General features: G+C 42.8%; 1 protein-coding gene across 1 annotated transcript in view; it reads right to left on the bottom strand.

The window, feature by feature from the left end:
* Positions 1 to 19,667, bottom strand: part of ubr3 (ubiquitin protein ligase E3 component n-recognin 3) — a 381,077-nt gene that overhangs the window by 335,911 nt on the left and 25,499 nt on the right. Inside the window, 3 exon segments of the mRNA XM_085986233.1 lie at positions 10,466 to 10,532; positions 14,422 to 14,462; positions 16,252 to 16,395. Of these exon segments, the coding sequence (XP_085842359.1) occupies positions 10,466 to 10,532; positions 14,422 to 14,462; positions 16,252 to 16,395 (252 nt within the window).

Here is a 19,667-nt window from a genome sequence, read left to right as displayed (position 1 = left end):
GCACCAGTCGCTGAAGGTAAGCATGCAGGTGCAGCAGGCGGTTAAGAAGGCAAATGGTATGTTGGCCTTCGTAGTGAGAGGGTTAGAGTACAGGAACAAGGATGTCTTGCTGCAGTTGTACAGGGCCTTGGTGAGACCACACCTCGAGTATTATGTGCAGTTTTGGTCGCTTTATCTGAGGAAGGATGTTCTTGCCATGGAGGGAGTGCAGTGAAGATTCACCAGACTGATACCTGGGATGGCAGGAATGACATACGAGGAGAGATTGGGCTTATGCTCGCTGGAGTTTTGATGAATGAGGGGGGATCTCATTGAAACTTATAAAATTCTAACAGGACGAGACAGACTAGATGCAGGAAGGATGTTCCCGATGGTGGGGGAGTCCAGAACCAGAGGTCAGAGTCTAAAGGATAAGGAGTAAGCTATTTAGGACAGAGATGAGGAGGAATTTCTTCACCAAGAGAGTGGTGAACCTGTGGAATTCTCTACCACAGAAGGCAGTTGAGACCAATTCATTAAATATATTCAAGAAGGAGTTAGATATATTTCTTAAGGCTAAAGGGATCAAGGGATATGGGGAGAAGGCAGGGACAGGGTACTGAGTTTGGATGATCAACCATGATCTCATTGAATGGCAGAGTAGGCTCGAGGGGCCGAATGGCCTACTCCTGCTCCTATCTTCTATGTTTCTATGTAATGTCTTGCTGAGCTCCAGTGGTTTGTCCTATAGAATGCACACTCCCCTTTTCTGCAATGTACACCAAAGGAAGACTACCTTGTCCAGCTTTGCATTCTGAGCTGGTATCCTCAGCTTCCTCATAACAATCATAGTGACTTCAAATATCCAAAGATAAACTGGGGGAAAAGTAATGTAAGGGGTTCTACAATATGTCCAGATTTTCTGCTCAGTAATATTTTATTCCAACAGGGAAAGAGGCAGTGCTAAATATAGTTCTTGGAAATGAAGTAGGGCAAGTAAGTAAAGTAAGGGTAGCGGAATGTCTAAGAAACATCAACCATAACATAATTTGATTCAATATAAAATTCAAAAAGGAGTACAGTCAAAGATAGGGATACTTGACAGGAAATTAAAACAAATTTCAATGAGATAACTAGCCCAGATAAATTAGAAAGAAAAAAGTTTGCAAATAAGAAAACACACAAAGAATGGGAAACATTCAAATGGGAGAGGGTTAACGGTACAGATTTGACATATTCCCACAAGTAGCAATGGTGATACAGCTAGAGCTAGAATTTCTTAAGAGAAGTAAAGTGACGAGTTTGGGGAGGAAGAATAAGCAAAGAGTACATTCACTAAATGGTAAACCTCAAAAAAAGAGTAGAGAAGCAAGAGGTCAGATAAACAAATCTTTAAAAAAAGGACAAGTTGATGAAACTATATATTTTTTTTTATATAAAGAGAATTGATGAATGAAGTAGAAAGCTAGGTAATTTTTCTTTTTTTTTTAAACAAAAGACTTGTTAAGAACATGAAATGCCTGACCAGAAACAGCATCTATAACCTAAATATTTTAAGACTTTTCAATCTGCTGTCCAACCAAAGTAAACCACTATATCAGCTATCTGCTTCCCAAAGACTGAACGTCTGACTTGCATTTTGTAGCTCAAAAAGAGCAGCCTCCATTTTAAATAATAATACAAAAACAAACTCCCCTATTCACCAATGTTTGTAGCCACGATCGTCACAGGTTGAATTCCTGACCTTAGCTGGGCCACCAGGGGAGGCAACAAGGCACCACACAAAGGACTCTGGTCTACTGATAAAAAAGAGATGCTTCACAGAAGTTTCTACACCCTGACAGGTGTACTAGACAGATTCAGTAATACAACATACTTTTTCCATCAACAATTGATTGCAAGTGGTCCATTTTGAGTCTTTTTCCCTGTAGAATGAGATCCCATCCTACTGGGCCCAAGTACCACATACCTAAGTGGATAAACTAACTGGGGAATCCTTGGAGTATCAGAACTTCGGCAGGTGGGCTGTCTTCTCCTGCAGTCCCTTCATTTCTAGCGGTATCGAATGGATCCTGGTCCAGACAACTTCAGTAGGGCAGAATTCTACTGTACTTGGAACTCTTTTACTGTTAGTGAAACCTGTACAAATGGACACCCCAGAAAACAGACACTTGCAAAAAACAGATGCTTACTGACAGTTCCAAATAACTTACATTATAATAGATACAAACTGCCCCCTGAAACCATGGACACTTGCGAATTGCGAACTACGGACAGCCTTCAATGCCCCATGTCCATTTACAACTTAAAACACTGGACACGCAGCTAAGTACGAGGCAGCAGTGGGTGATAAAAAATGGCTTTTGTGTAATGGAGCTTTCTTTACCCAGCATAGATGGCAGCAGAGAAAACCCTATCTCCCTGGGATTGAATGCATGCACAGCTCTGTCACAGAGATAAAAAGAATTTCTCTGCCACTGTGGATGCTGGATAAAAATCCACATTATTCAAAAGCTGGAAACTGCCATCTGAGGGCGGGGGAGGAGTCAGGAATTGTGGGGCTCTGAAATAACAGGAGGGTGTTGAGTCATGTGGGGGTGGGGTGGGGAGGGTATGGGGAGTTGCTGAAATCGCAGGGGTGGGGCCTTAAGAGTTGGGGGAGAGGGAGACTGTGGAATGGCGGCTGGGGGGCAGAGATGGCGAGAATGGCTTCCCTTTTCCCCCCGTCTCAAGTTTCCCCTCTTCGCCTGCTCTCGGGTGGCATCCTGGTTCTTTCCTTGTCTAAGTCACATGATCCAATGTCATCAAACATGTGATCAAACCTCCAGGAATGCTTCCAACCAGAGTTGGCAGCTCTGCTCCACCAGTACATCAGCTATTGACAAGGGTCTGCAAGATATTAACTCTCTCTCCCTCGCTCCCTCCAAATTTGGCTGGGATCTGCCAAGCACTCCGGCCCTACAGCAGCCACCTTGCCTTGTATAGGTTGCCAATGTAGCAGATCCAGGAATCAGGACATCCCCTCCTCGATGGAAAAGGATCACGAGATGGCAATGGACTAGGAAACCAAATCACATCCCACTGGTAGGGCTCCAGATTAGGCATGATCCGGAATGAGGGCAAAAAAAAATGTGACACAAGATGAAGCCAATCAACGTTCCCTTTAGGCTGGCAGCCGGTGAACCAGCTTCCCAATGAAAACCCTGCATGGGCCACGCAGTCCGTTAAAGGGTTTGCGCAATCCAAAAAAATTAGGAGGGACATTGCAGCCAATCCTTCAATATTTGACTCATCCAGTTTACTGTACATATAATGGCCACTTTGAAAATAAGGACACCTGCAAATAAAGGAAACCTGATCCGGTGCAGATTCGATGGACCGAATGGCCTCCTTCTGTGCTGTACTATTCTATAATTCTAAATCCCTTAGGTGTCCCTAATTTACAGGTTTCACCGTATTTCACAAAGCTTGGGTTTTCAAACTGAGGTTTACAAAATCATCAGATTTCTGATTAATTAATGGACAAGTACAGAAAACAATGTTATTTCAGTTGTTGTACCTGAATAAAACAGGCTTTCTGCAATGACAATACTATTATCCTTTGGGTAGCTGATCAGGGGCCCGCCGTTTACCTCGCTGACAGCTGCCCCATGAGTTTCCGTAGGTTCATCAGCATAGATTTGCACTAATCTGGTGCAGTTTCCAGCGCGGTGCCCTCTACAGGAAATCTGTGGCGTCTGTGAGCGTGACAAGAAACAGCAAGGCTCTTCACCCAGATTGAAGAATCCTCAGAGAGACGTGCAAAGTTCAAACCAGGAAGTATTAAGTGTAGTGTACGTGCCTTTAAGAGCCCCAGGTGTGCTGTGGTGCCGGTGATTGCCACTCGGGCTATATAAGCCTGTGTATTGTGTATATCCGTTAGAACCACCTCCCCCCCCCCGCAAGACTTTGCTTAGTAAATACCTATGAACCAACTCCTGTCTTCAGTGTCTTTATCAACACACGGACACTACAGTGGCAACGAAGTGGAAACGGACTTACCTGCAATTCGGCAGCACCTCAAGGACATCGATTCCTCGGGCGTCCTGAAGACTCAAGGAAGTGAGAGAAGCTGTGGTTTCACCAGCTGGCCAAGCTGGTGGCAGGTACTGCGCTAAATCCTTCCTGGGCGTCAGGCTGGGGCTCCAGCGGCTGGCTCTACAGCTGAGACAGGCAGCGAAATCGGAGGCAAGCAATAACGGACTGGGAGGGAGCACTCGGGAGACGGCCGGCGCGGCAAGCAGGTCAGCGTTCAGACCTGGACAAAAACTCCGGCGGGAACGAGTCTCCAACAGTGAATAAAAAAATAAAACAAACGGAAACCGCAGTAAACAGCGTTGTCATCGGCAGCAGCGGCGGGAAAGCGCCATATCTTTTCTACAGAAAAGAAAGAAAAGCGCGGGAAGCGCCATATCTTTTCTAAGATGCCTAATTCTGGCAATATTGATGTTTTTGATAACGAGATAGAGGATTGGACCACATATGTGGAAAGAGTGGAGGTATATTGCACCGCAAATGGAATAGAAGATAAAAAAAAAAGCTTCAGTGCTTCTGGATCTAAATGGGCACAAAGACATACAAGCTGTTACGAAACTTAATCACTCCAGCCGAACCGATGGACAAGAATTTTGAGGAGATTGTTGATACCCTACACTGCCAATTGGAGGCAGGACTGGCAGATTCTCTGCGAGACAAATTCATCTGCGATTCCCTAAGTGTAGAAACACAAAAAAAGCTATCTTCTGAGAAAAATTTAACACTGGACAAGGCTTTCAGTGCAATACGAGCTGCAGAGATACAGCAAAGGCCACAGGACTTCGGCACCCATGAAATGACACGGGGTTGAGAGAGATGTTATCGCTGCAGCAGATCCACCCATGACCAGAGGGACTGCTGGTTCAAGGAAAAAGCATGCAGGCGATGCGGAAAGATGGGACACATTCCACGTGTGTGCCAATCTGGAAACAAAAAATCCACTAACAGGAAAAAAAACAATAAAGAAAAGCACAGAAAGGTACAAATGATGACGGACAGTAGCTCCGAAGACCAGAAGAGCGATAGCGACTCCGGGAACAAGAGACTAAGCTCTCTCAAATTACATAATGTAATTGCCAAAGAAGATTACCAGACCATTTGGGTTACCCGCACAATAGCAGGGTCCCCAGTTAAAATGGAGCTAGATACAGGATCAGCTCTGACCGTCATAAATAGACGGGATTACGAGCGGCTATTTCCGCATATACCTTTAAAAGACACATCCATTATCTTGAAAACATATACGGGGCAGAAAGTATACCCCAAAGGAAAAATAAGGGTGCCTGTTGTATACAACGGCAAGGAAATACAGAAGTTGTATTTGTACGTTCTACAAGATGGTGGTCCACCGCTGTTGGGACGTGAATGGATCAGAAAAATACGTTTAGACTGGCACTCCATTCAGGCACTGACGGTGACCAGTAAGGAAAAAAATGATGACGTCATACCTGAACGATTAAAAGACATCTTGGCCAACGCCAAGGAAGTGTTTCAAGAGAAACTAGGAACCTTGAAAGGCATCACCGCCTCAATAAAAGTGGAAGATGCGGCAATTCCCAAGTTTTTTAAGGCAAGACCGGTGCCATACGCAATTCGTCCAGCAGTCGAGGCAGAGCTGGAGAATTTGGAAAAGGCAGGCGTATTATCCAAGATAGACTGGAGCGAGTGGGCAACACCCATCGTCCCAGTCATGAAGAAAGCATTGAAGAATGATAAATCTGAAGAACAGAGAAAAATTCGCATCTGTGGAGACTTCAAGGTGACTGTAAACCCGGTCCTTCACACGGTACAGTATCCTCTTCCGAGGATAGAAGATATTTTCGCCTCACTATCCGGAGGGAAACGTTTCACCAAAATTGACTTGGCACAGGCATATCTACAGATGGAGCTTGAAGAGGCCTCTAAAAAATCTCACGATAAATACACACAAAGGTCTGTACCAGTACAATCGACTGGTTTTCGAAGTAGCATCGGCTCCAGCTATCTGGCAAAGAGCTATGGAGCAAGTCCTCCAAGGGATTCCAGGGACTCAATGCTACCTAGACGACATCCTTGTAACAGGAGAAAACGACAACGAGCACCTTGCCAATTTAGAGCAGGTGCTCACTAGGCTGAGAGCACGGGGCCTACGAGCAAATCGCCCCAAGTGCGAATTTTTCCAAAATCAAATATCATATTGTGGCCACATAATAAATAAGGAAGGGTTGCATAAGTCACCTGAAAAAATTGAGGCGGTCATAAAAGCCCCAGCACCTGAAAATGTTTCACAATTAAGGTCGTTCCTGGGATTAATAAATTACTATCATAAATTTTTACCGAACTTATCAGCTCTTCTACACCCTCTTAATGAACTGCTACAAACAGGAGTAATTTGGAAATGGAACGAAGACTGCAAAAGTGCCTTCCATAAATGCAAAGACTTAATCACATCCAAAGAAGTTTTGGCTTATTACAACCCATCACTGCCAATCAGACTGGCGTGCGATGCATCCCCTTACGGCATAGGAGCAGTATTATCGCATAAATTCCCTGATGGCTCGGAACGGCCGATAGCTTTTGCGTCACGCTCATTGAACTCAGCTGAGCGTAACTATGCCCAAATCGACAGGGAAGCACTCAGCCTGGTATGGGGAGTAAAGAAATTCAACCATTACCTACACGGACAAAAATTTACCTTGTTGACTGACCATCAACCCCTCGTCTCCATATTCAACCCTAAAAAGGGTGTTCCCATTATGACAGCACAAAGGCTACAGAGGTGGTCCCTTTTCCTAGGGGCACACCAATATGACATAGAATACAAAGGATCAAAACAGCATGGGAATGCTGACGGTTTATCGCGCCTACCGTTGCCAACGGTAGAAGAGGCACCTACAGTAGACCCAATGGAGATGTTCCACTCTACCATAGTGGAATGTCTACCAGTAACAAATTCTGCCATTGAAAGGGAAACGAGAAATGACCCGGCTCTCTCACGGGTCTACGATTTAACGGTGAAGGGATGGCCAGCACATGGCGAACCACTGTTGCCAGCATTCTCGCAAAGAAGAGAACAGCTGTCAGTGTGCCGAGGAACCTTGATGTGTGGATCCAGAGTGGTGATTCCACCCAAACTCCAGGATAAAGTGCTAAAGGAGCTTCACGAGGGGCATCTGGGTGGAGTGAAAATGAAGAACCTAGCCAGGGCGTTTGTGTGGTGGCCAGGTATCGATGGAGACATCGAAGAAATGACCAAGAGCTGCCTAGGATGCCAGAAGGTCCAAAACGCTCCACCACAAGCCCCTCTACATCCATGGGAGTGGCCCTCATCTCCATGGCAAAGGGTACACATCGACTTTGCTGGTCCATTTATGGACTCAATGTTCTTAATCGCGGTTGATGCACACTCCAAGTGGCCGGAGGTAATAAAGATGTCCTCCACCACCACGGAAAAAACCATCACAGTATTAAGGACCATATTTGCCAGGAATGGGCTGCCGGAACAGATCTGTTCTGATAATGGACCGCAATTTGTGTCCGAAGAATTCAGAAAGTTCTTAAAAAACAATGGGGTTAAGCACTACACGTCCGCCCCATACCATCCCGCCACCAATGGATTGGCTGAAAGGTTTGTCCAGACCTTCAAGAAGGCCATCAAGGCCATGGGTAATGAAGACATAAAACTTCAGCACAAGGTGGATAACTTCTTATTCGCATACAGGAATGCAACACATATGGTTACCAACCAAACTCCCGCCATGATGTTCTTCAATAGAAACCTAAGATGCCGGCTGGATTTGGTCAAGCCCAACATCAGAAGGGACGTGGAGAACCGGCAGTTTCAAGGCATGAATGAAAGGCCAACTAGAACCTTCCAGATAGGTCAACAAGTTTTGGCCCGGGACTACCGTACCGAGAAATGGCAGCCTGGAACTATCTGCACACGACTAGGACCACTGATGTATACCGTGGACATCGGAGAAAGCATAATAAGGCGCCATGCTGACCAAATCATAAAGTCATCCGAAAAGGGACAACCTACACCACCACTCTATACATCTAACGATGAAGTAGAGATACCCATATCTACCTCCGATCCGGTGATACTGGAACCCGATGAACCAGACACTGGCATTCAAGCCGAATCAGCCTTGCCAGAAGAACCTACACCACCACCAGAAACTACTACACCCCCGAGGCGTTATCCGGACCGAGTCAGGAAGCCTCCTGAGAGACTGACTTATAATTAATTAACTACAGCAATGTATATTATTTTGCTTATAACATGTAATTAATAATTACTTAAAATATGATGTACTGGTTAGCTAAAAGGGGAGGAATTGTAGTGTATGTGCCTTTAAGAGCCCCAGGTGTGCTGCGGTGCCGGTGATTGCCACTCGGGCTATATAAGCCTGTGTATTGTGTATATCCGTTAGAACCACCCCCCCCCCCCCCCAAAGACTTTGCTTAGTAAATACCTATGAACCAACTCCTGTCTTCAGTGTCTTTATCAACACACGGACACTACATTAAGCAGGAAATATAAATTAGATTTAAATGATGTACAGAATGCAAAATAAGGATGGGATTAAGGGAGAGATAAAAGAGACAGACAGAAAAAGTTTTTTTAATTTATTTTTTTAAATCTCCAACACTAATTTTCTTCTGAGGGAATGAGACTCCACACTTGTAAAATTGATTTTTCAGGGCTCAAGAGGTTGTTCATCAGTAATTATCACTTACCACGCCGTTAAAAACTCACTCACTCCCGAATGCACCAGCCCCAACTTTTTTAGCCGTTTTTGGTGTGGAACTGGTGGGCAAGTACAGCAAGTTCACGGCATTAGTCATTTCAATGCCAAGTCTATCAGCGAAAATTACAACAGCGCACCCTGTGGAGGAGTGGGGTATCACTGACAGTAACTTCCATATTTCCACACATGCGCGGTGCCAGAAGTGGCTGCCTCGATTTACCCAGTGATAATGGCAAGCTCCAATAGCCTCACCATTATTATTACTGCAAAATCCAGGCCCATGCCTTTTGCAAATTAATCCAGTGGGTCCCCAAGAGCATGTCAATATACACAGTTGCTTCCCCAAAAGAAAAGCAATGATCAACTGTATTAACGGACATTTCCTTATCCATTTTTATCCTGAATGCGAAAAATTGCAATACCACTTGGGTCACTCAAATGTTCATCCAGTTTGCCCAATTTTGAAACAAAAACAGAAAATTCTGGAAACACACATAGGTCAGTCAATATCTGTGGAGTGAACAAGGCATGTTTATGTTTCGGGGTGAATCTTTCTTCAGAACTGAAAATAAGAGGCAGACATGCATATTGATATACAATCAGAAAAAAGGAGGAAACATTTGTATTAAAATAAGACAAATCCAGAGAGCAATCATGAGTGGAATCTAACAGATTATTTCAGTCACGTAATAGCCAGACACAAAAGTTGTGCAAATAGCTGAGGAAGTGGGAAGCCTCGAGAAATGTGAGGAAGTGGGAGAGGTGAAAAACATTGGAAATCTGCAGGTCAGGTATGAAATTAAAGAACAGGTTTGAAAATGAGGTACAACAAAAACAGAAAATACTGGAAACATTTGGCAGGTCAGGCAGAACAGACCAGTTAACATTTTGGGTGCAAAGTTTTAAGAACATAAGAACTAGGAGCAGGAGTAGGCCATTCGGCCCCTCAAGCCTGCTCCACCATTCAATAAGATCATGGCTTTTAAGAATAGTCTGCTCCCGAAATGATCTGTTCTTTGCCACAGATGTCGCTTGACCTGCTGAGCGTTTCTAGCATTTTCTGTTTTTGCTTCAGATTTCCAGCATATGTAGTTTTTTACTTGTTGTTTGAAAATGAACATATAGCTGAAGTCTGAGATCAGTTAAAACCAGAGGATTGCAGGGTGCTAAAAAGATGAGATACTGTTCTTCAAGCTTGCTTTTGGTTTCAGTGTAACAGTGTACAACACCAACGACAGTCAATGGGAATGGGAGGGTGAGGTAAAGAGGACAGCCACAGGAAGCTTGGGGTCACACTTGCGGGCAGAACCAAGGCATTAATCTGCTGTTGGTTTCCCCAGCATAGAGGGATCACACAATGAAGAGCAAATACAGTATACTAGTTTCAATGAAGCACAACTAAATTGCTGTGTGTATGGACGTTGCGTGTGTGAACGCAAGAGTAAACCCGGCTGTGATGCCTTCCACTCTTTCGAGGCTGACCCATGAACAATGGCCACTTCGGAAATGTACTGAAAGTTAACTAGTACCTGTGGAAACGTAGCCCAGCAAGGAGTCAATGCATTCATGAATGGAGGGAGGGTAACAAAGAAAAAGTAGTTCCTTCAAATGCAATGATTTCACAGAATCATTATTTATAAATCTTTAACCATGAGCAATAAGTTTTTTTTTTTAAATACCTTTGGTGCTGTTGCAGAGTTTAACCCTCTTCCGTTTGCCAACACCTTGACTGCCATCCTGCTCCTCCTGAAAAATGAAGAAGGAGTATCTGTTAAGGAAAAACTTAACTCACCTCCAGAGAGTTGTTGTAATTTACCTTTTGAAGGAAGAAGCGAAACTTTAATGAATGTGCACATTTCTATCAAGGGTGCAAAATAACAATAATCCCATGGTTGCCTGGTATAACCCCACCCACCCCAGGTTTTGAATCGAAACAAGACCACTGTTTAACAGTCACTAAATAAGTCATTTCTTTTTAATGGGATTCTGGGATTTTTCATCAGAGTTTGAGATTGCATTACACAGTTCCATCCATTTATAATTAGGTCCAATGGTTTATAGTAATTATTAAATCAAATTCAGTTTTAATTGCATGAGATTAAGGGATTTTCTGCAATTTGGATTGTATTCTGCAATTCCATCCATTTTCCTGCGAAAGCATAAATAATTGACCTTGATCAGTTGGTAGCATTCTCACCTCTGAATTAGAAGGTTGTGGGTTCACATCTATATACTGAATTGCATATTCTAAGCGGACACTTCAGTGCAATACCGAGTATCGCATTGTTGGAAATGCTGCCTTTTAGATGAGACATTAAGCAAGGACGTTTGCCTGTAGCTCAAATGGAAGTAAAACATCCCATGGCATTATTTTAAGAGCAGGGAGTTCTTCCAGTATCGTGGACAACATCTCTCCCTCAGCCACCACCACCAAAAACTGATTTAAGTGGACATTCAATCATTTGCTATTATTGGGATCTTGCTCTGTGCAAATTGGCTACTGTGTTCACCTACATAACAGCATGTTGTGCTTCAAAAATTAATTCACTGGCTGTAAAGCACTTCAAGACATCACAAATACATGAACGGCACTATGCTCCTTCTTCCATGATTACTTTCATCATTTTCACATACTTGTTTTCAATCTAAATTATCTCCACCAACATAAATTTTATATCACCTTCACATATAGCAAGCACTTACAATTTGCATTATACTTCTATAACACTCCAAACAGTTATTTGCTTCTATTTATATACCTACTAGCTGGGGAGCCCCGTGTTGCGAGGGCAATTTTGGGGCGCTTGGTCTCCCTGCCCGTGTGTCCCCCCTCTCCCTGTCATGTCCTCTCCCTGTCCTATCCCTCCCTCCCCTCCTCTCCACTCCCTCCCCTCCCCTGTCTCCCTCCCTCCCTCCCCTCCCCGGTCTCCCTCCCTCCCCTCCCCTGCTCCCCTACCCTCCCCTCTCCTGCTCCCCTACCCTCCCCTCTGTCCCTCTCTCCGGCCCCTCCCCCTGCCTAGCGCCTGAGGTCCGGAGCGGAGGTCCCCCGTGTATCGCGCGGCTGATGGACGGCCGCTGTGGGCGGCGCATGCGCGGTCAGTGCGGGCAGCGCGAGCCCCCCGCAATTTCCCAAGGTTCGCCCCCCCCCCCCGGCGATTTCCCGAGGCTCTCCCCCCCCCCCCCCCCGGCGATTTCCCGAGGCCCCCCCCCCCCGCGATTTCCCGAGGCTCTCCCCCCCCCCCCATTAAATTGTTATTTAATTCCCTAACACATCATTAAAATATTTACCTTAGTTCCCTAACACACAGAAAGTGTGGGGGAAAAAATTGTGAAAAATCAAGATGGCGGCCACTCACCTCGGTTCAGAAGGATAAGGCCCGCCCACACACGCACCGATTGGTCGACCAGTCAGGTCACCGAAGTGTAGGATTGGTCAATCGTCGAGTCACTCGACACTCAACTGTAGGAAGGAACCCGCCGTCCGATTGGTGGACCTCGACGTCACATGGTCGCTAATGAGATGCTAATGAGCGGAACGCTGAACGTTTTTGGGATACCGCGGGCGGGATTTTTGTCTGGCCGAAACGTAAATACGCCTATGACCGGTCCGGAATCGCAAGCTTTCTTTTGAGGCGACGCGCGCGTCGGTACGCTCTATAACTTTCAAACGTATAGAGAACGGACAGACAGACATCGGGACAGACAGAAGAGCCGCTTTATATATATAGATGGTAAACTGAAAGCTCATCAGGAACCCATTTCATTATAATCAAATAACAAAGTCATCAATGATTTATGTCATATCCATGCTTTAGAAAAATAGACCTTTAGATTTGCACACCAATGATATTCACTCACTTCTATGCAAGGTACTTGGTGACAAAATGATGTCCTATGATCATCAGAGTAAGCATTATTTATAAAAGTGCATCCAGTAACCCATTTGAAATTGGATTGAGATTGCCCAAAGAAAGTTAAAGAGAAGACTGCCATCACATGATTATTCCTGGTTTGAAGTTAACAAGTGATTTCTATTTTTTTTTTTTTTTTAAATTAAGCTGATGAATCAAGATTGACCTAAAAGAAACAGAAAAATAGGAGCAAGAGTAGGCCATTCGGCCCTTCGAGCCTGCTCCACCATTCAACGAGATCATGGCTGATCATCCAAACCCTAGCACCCGGTCCCTACACCGACAGCCATCCCACCCAAGCCCTATCCCCGTAACCCCACGTATTTAATCCCCCCTAACACTAAGGGTCAATTTTTATCATGGCCAGTCAACCTAACCCGCACATCTTTGGACTGTGGGAGGAAACCGGAGCACCCAGAGAAAACCCACGCAAACACGGGGAGAATGTGCAAACTCCACACAGACAGTCACCCAAGGCCGGATTTGAACCCGGGTCCCTGGCGCTGTGAGGCAACAGTGCTAACCATTATGCCACCGTGCTGATCCTCTATCTCAATACCATATTCCCACTCTCTCCCCATACCCCTTGATGCCTTTTGTGTCTAGAAATCTATATCTCCTTCTTAAATATATTCAGTGACGGCCTCCACAGCCTTCTGTGGTAGAGATTCCACAGGTTCACCACCCTCTGAGTGAAGAAATTTCTCTTCATCTCAGTCCTAAATGTCCTACCCCGTATCCTGAGAATGTGACCCCTCGTTCTAGACCCCCCAGCCAGGGGAAATATCCTCCCTGCATCCAGTCTGTCTAGCTGTGTCAGAATTTTATGCGTTTCAATGAGATCCCCTCTCATTCTTCTAAACACTAGTGAATACAGGCCTAGTCGACCCAATCTCTCCTCATACGACACTCCTGCCATCCCAGGAATCAGTCTGGTGAACCTTCACTGCACTCCCTCTATTCTTAGGTAAGGAGACCAAAACTGCACACAGTACTCCAGGTGTGGTCTCATCAAGGCCCTGTACAACCGTAGTAAGACATCCTTGCTCCTGTACTCAAATCCTCTTGCAATGAAGGCCAACATACCGTTTGCCTTCCTAACTGCTTGCTGCACCTGCATGTTTGCTTTCAGTGACTGGTGTACAAGGACACCCAGGTCCCTTTGTACATCAGCATTTCCCAATCTATCACCATTTAAATAATACTCTACCTTTCTGTTTTTCCTATCGAACATTTATCCACGTTATACTGCATCTGCCACGTATTTGCCCACTCACTCAACTTGTCTAAATCGCCTTGAAGCCTTCCTTACCTTATCTTGTGAATTTGGAACCAAGGGAAGTCTATTTGGACACAACTTCCGCATAGCTCACATAAAAGTATATACACAAAAGGATTAAATCCCAACAAATGTCATGCTAATGGTTCACAAAAGGCTTTACTAAAATACTGTTTTTTTCCATTCCCCACACAGATTATCCTGTGGCCTCTCTGGGTGAGATTACCAATTTAGTGATGATTTGTGCCAAATTAAGCACAGTTTTGTGCTTGTGCACCAATGCTAACCAAGACTGAGACTACTCAAATTCATTTCCACACAGGATTCTTATAATCATCTTAAAGGGAGACCTTCATCACTCTGGGCTGAATTTGAATGTGTCCCAGAGATAAAGTTAGTCGCTGAACTACTTCACCAGTACCCCAGTTTTTATATTTAAGCTCACCTCATCAGAAGAATCCATCTGTCCTGTTTCTGCTGTTGCACCTTTAAGATAAAAAGAAATATATCACAATGTTAGCTGTATTACTGATGGGGGGAGAACAGTAACCCAATACAGGATGGAAAAATCTAAACATGATATTTCACCACTTTTGAGGACAATCTTTAATAAAACTGGAAAGTACGTTAAAATACTTACGATACTAAATAAAGCATCAAAAATAGTCAACCATCAAAATTATTCTTACTAACAGTGGAGGAGAGAAGCGAGTTGTGTAGGTCCCACATAGGAGGACATAAATTCCGCATTGAAATAGCTTACTATTAAGTACCACTGTCTAAAATAGGGCAATGAGTAGCTTAATTTTATGTATTTATTTTTAACCAGGACTACTGCAAACAAAGATGATACTTTAATATATATGGATCAACTTGTCTCAGTTCACAGCAATTTTGCCTCTGAATCAGAAAGCTGTGGGTTGAAGCCCCATTCAAGGGCTTCAGCACATAAAACTAGGCTGACATTTTCATGCAGTACTGTCAGGGGTGTGGTCCTCTGATGACATATTAAAATTAGGTCTCGTCTGGCTGTTCAAGTGAACATTAAGGATGTCATTAGAAAGTGAGGGATTTCTCCTGGTGTCCTGGCCAATATTTAAACATCACCAAAAATAGAAAATTATTTTTACTGCACATATCTAAATGTTATGCGTTATGCAAATTAAACTATAGAACAAAAACAAGTATTTATCCAATTCATTTTTGAAAGTTACTATTGAATCTGCTTCCATCACCCTTTCAGGCAGTGCATTCCAAATCATCATAACTCACTGTGCAAAAAAAATTCTCCTCCTCTTGCCTCTGGCTCTTCTGGTACCCAAAGGTAATTCAAAATCTTTGCATTTTCATGGGCAAAACAGCCAATAATAAAAGGGCTGCCAACCAGTCTTCATTGCACCCAGACAAACACTCTCTCTGCAAAGCACCAGCGCTGATATCTACCCGATGTTTTTCATATGTAATTCTTCAGATACCTTTTTCTCATGCTCAATACAAAAATCAGTTCTCATAAGCAAGCATATGAACTAAAGCGAAACACGGAGTACAAAGTAATCTGGGACAGCATGTCCTGGACAAATAGACCAACTAGATTTACAAGAAAGATTTCCACTACTTCAGATGACTTATTATTGGTCACTCATGACACCAAGATTAAATCACTAAATAATTTATACATAAATTGAGTAATTTCAAGAAGCAAGCAGTTAACCGGAGTTGTTGAAATTGGTCCAAATAATACATAAGATTTATACCAGGTTATAAAACCTTACATTAATCTTACAGCTCCTGTTCCAAAACAATTAAAAAAAATAGAAATTCTTCTAGATCTCAGAATAACACAAGTGCACACATGATTTATGAAATATTTAAGCATGATACAGGGCAACAGCTGTATCACTTCATTGCTTTAAAGTCCAAACTGAGACATGAGACAACGGAATATCAAAATCTTTTACAAATACGGTAAGTTAGTCACAGAAATTGCCCATTATGTTTACAACTCTGAAAGAAGGGAACTTTGATTTTAATAAACCGCCTTCCTTCCAGTGCCATTAATGGCAGTCATCTGCAATACCTGCTGCCCAATTCACCCAAAGGTGACTAATTCCCCTTTGAAGCGACGTCTGCACAGGAATCAGGCTAGTTCACCCAATACAGGGACATAGACATACCTTCCAGAAATAAAAGGAGACATTTATACTTGTCACAATACTGCCAATCTGTAGTCTTGTGATTCGACACACCACCAAACCGTCACAAACATGTTACTTACCCAAAATAGTCACATTACTTGCCCCTGCCATTTGATCTAGTACAGATGTCACAGATCGTTCCTCAGAAGATACGAGACCAGAGCCTTTTAATGCAGCCAGATACTTTTCGTAATTTTTCTTCGCATACGTCTTTTCTCCAGTGCCTTAAGAGGAAATAAAGTAATCTTTCAGCCAACTAAACTTTTAATAGTATCAAAAAACATTTCAAAAGACCCACTGCATAAGCTTAACATTCAATACTGTAATATGGTGGATATCATCTACCATATACAGTATCATACAAGCTGTATATGCAATTAAAAGTACAACTATCCAGTTAAACAAACTGTATCAAACCCATATAAAATGATATGTATATAAATAAATGGATATATATATTCTGCCAACTGCTAAAATGTCACGGCATAAAATTAACAGACTGACCATTCCAAGTTGGTGTCTATCTTCTACACGATCTGTAGTCCTAATCTCAAGTACCTGCCCTGTACCCATATTCCTTTATTCTCCTCTCCTTCAAACCACCCATCTGATCTATTTTTAAATGTTGGCATCATCTCTGCTTCAATCACCAGCTCTGCTCGCGGATTCCACAGCCTTACAGCCCTTAGTGTAAAAAAAATGTTTGGCCGGCTCTCTATCCTAAATCTCATACATTTAACCTTGTATCCATATCCTGTCATTCTCGACTCCTCCCCCCACCCCAATCAATGGAAACATGCTGGTTTTTTTCTATTCTGTCTCATCACTTCATAATTTTAAATCACGCTGTAAACTCCTCTGTTTGAATGAAAACAGCCCCAATTTTTCCAAGTCATTCTTCATATTTGCATTTTCGCGTACTAGGCAGCAACCCCCCCACAAATACTGCCAGCCTTTTCCTCCCCAATGCTTCAAGACCTCCCCCGACACCCCCCCACCCCATTACTCTGCATCCCAGGGCCCTTCTCTCCCTTGGAACCCCTTCTCCAGTTATCCAAGACCTACCCCACTGTTCTCAAATTCTGGGATCTACCTCAAAGTACCACTAAACCAAGATCCCATCCAGAACTGCCCTCTTCTCAATACTGCCAGATGCCGTGACCAGCCCCAATGCTGTTAAATCAATTTTCCTATTCTAATTTACCTTGAGCAGTGCCACAAGAGATAACAAGTTAACATCTTATTAAAAATCTTAAGTCGGCGCGCCCTTTCTGTCTACAAAAGGTCATCTCCTAATGTTACTCGGGAGTCATGTCAACTTATTACTAATTGTAAATCCTATGTCCACATTTGTAATGGAAGCTGCCTATCCAAACTTGTCACCCTGTAAGTTCACAATCTAGCAACTGGGTGGCACTGTAATGGGCCGGATTTTCCGATCGGAGGCTTCCTGCGGGCGGATGCCTCTGATCGGAAAAAATCTACGCACTTATCTTCTGGCTCCATAGGTCCCGAGACTTGCGATCCTGAGCCCCTCTACTACGAAATGCGCAGAGGCCCAGGTATCCCAGGGGCGCATGTGGTTCGCAAGCGCCCCTGGGATCACGTGGGCCATTGGGAACCACATCAAAGAAGGGAATCCCCCTTCACACTTTTGACAGGTCTCTACGCATAGATCTGTCAAAAGTATGAATGGGGGTCACTTAAAGTTAAACATTAAATACACTTTTTTTAAATCACGTATTTAAAATTAATTAAAAATACATTAAATTAAATATTTTCAACAAAAATTTAATTTTTTTGAAAAAAATTTAAAAGCTTTTTTACGGGGCTAAAAATAAACTTATTTATAATTTAAAAATACTTTTAAAAAAGTGAATGAAAATTTTTTTTTTTTTTAATTAAAAACTCTTTGCTGGTAAAAGCAGGCCTTACGCCTGCTTTTGCCAGGTCTAAGATTTTTAAAGGTTTTTAGCGGACGGAAGTTGTGCAGAAAGCGAAACTCTGCCCACGGAGGCCCTTTTCCCGGGCAGGCGATGATCTGTCAAGAGGATTCTTGACAGATCACAAGTGCCATGTACTTCGCAAGCCTGAAACCGGCACTTGCGAGGCCCCTATGGGTGCTTACACACCCATGAGGGTCGGAAAATCCGGCCCATTATCTTTTACCTACAAATCACTCAAATTGCTTTCATCGGATACTATTTTCTCCCCTCAGTAACTGAAATTTCTAATGTACAAAAGAACGGCTTAAAACAAAAAACAGTATATTACAATAACACAATTAATATCCATTAAACTGTCATTTATTTCTTTTAATGCCTTCATTTAAGTTTTTAACTTGAAGGCCCCATCCTCCGCAAAAAGTCTGAGGTTTGACTTGATATCCCAGAGCTGTGATGCTGTGAGCTAAATTTGAAATGTGCAGTCTGACCATGTGCAATGCACCTAACTTCCCAGATGCATCGGTACTGTTCAGTCAGCTGTGCTTATGAAATATTTTCCTTAACCTTCTAGAAGTTTCTGCTCAGTTATGTTTCAAAATTATTTGAAATAAAGCTAGTGGACAAATTTTAAAGAAGCTTCATTCAGATAATGTTTATCTTGATTTTTTTTTTTAAATAAAAGAGGCTATTTTAAAGATGCTATGTTAGTAAAACAGAAAGACGGACTACTGATCATATACAAGTGTTGTAGTTTTTATTTTGTGCTCTGTAAACTTCAGAATCACCAAGGTAAATGAGACAACATCTTCCCTCATTGTAATTAGAGCTCATTTTCAAAAAACGGCTAATAATCACCTGTTGACAGTTGGGAAATGCTCGTTTATTTTTCAGTCTTCAATTCACCAAGATCGTCAATAATCTGTCTTTTCTCTTTGTAGATGCTGACTGACCTCCCATGCATCTCAAGCATTTGCAGTTCTTTTATGAGATCAACAGATTTACAGTTTTCACAGAAATATGGACAGAATCACAAATTCAATCAGCCCCCATAATTGTGAATGCAAAGATTGGGCCACACTTGCATCTGATTGGCTCAAATTACACATTTGTAAATCAGCAACAATTGAACAATTACATATCATACCAATTGAATATGAGAACAGTGGTTAGCTAAACATCCAATGATAAACCACTCAGGATTAATGAAAACAATCAATCCTCAATAACTAGTCAGGAGAATCTACTAATAAATGAAAGAAGTTGAACTAATTCAAACGTTTAAACAACTTTTTTCTGTATTTCTTCCTTAATAACAAACTTATGTCCAAAATAAGGTTAACATAATAAAAACATTTTTTTTAATTATATACATGATTAAACTTACCTATAATGTTATCGTGTGTGTCTTTGAATAGCTTCATTGAGATTAAACTTACCTATAATGTTATCGTGCGTGTCTTTGAATACCTTCATTGAGATTTCTTTTTAACTTGGAAGCCTCAGCCTCTCAAAAATCTGGGATTGCTGTTGATATTTTTCCCTAGGAGCCT

Source organism: Somniosus microcephalus, chromosome 4 (assembly GCF_052327205.1).
Source record: "Somniosus microcephalus isolate GS21.2 chromosome 4, FLI_Smic_1.0, whole genome shotgun sequence".
In the NCBI taxonomy this organism is placed as follows: domain Eukaryota; kingdom Metazoa; phylum Chordata; class Chondrichthyes; order Squaliformes; family Somniosidae; genus Somniosus; species Somniosus microcephalus.
Note: the sequence above shows the minus strand (reverse complement) of the source record. Positions and strands in the feature narration are given on the sequence as shown.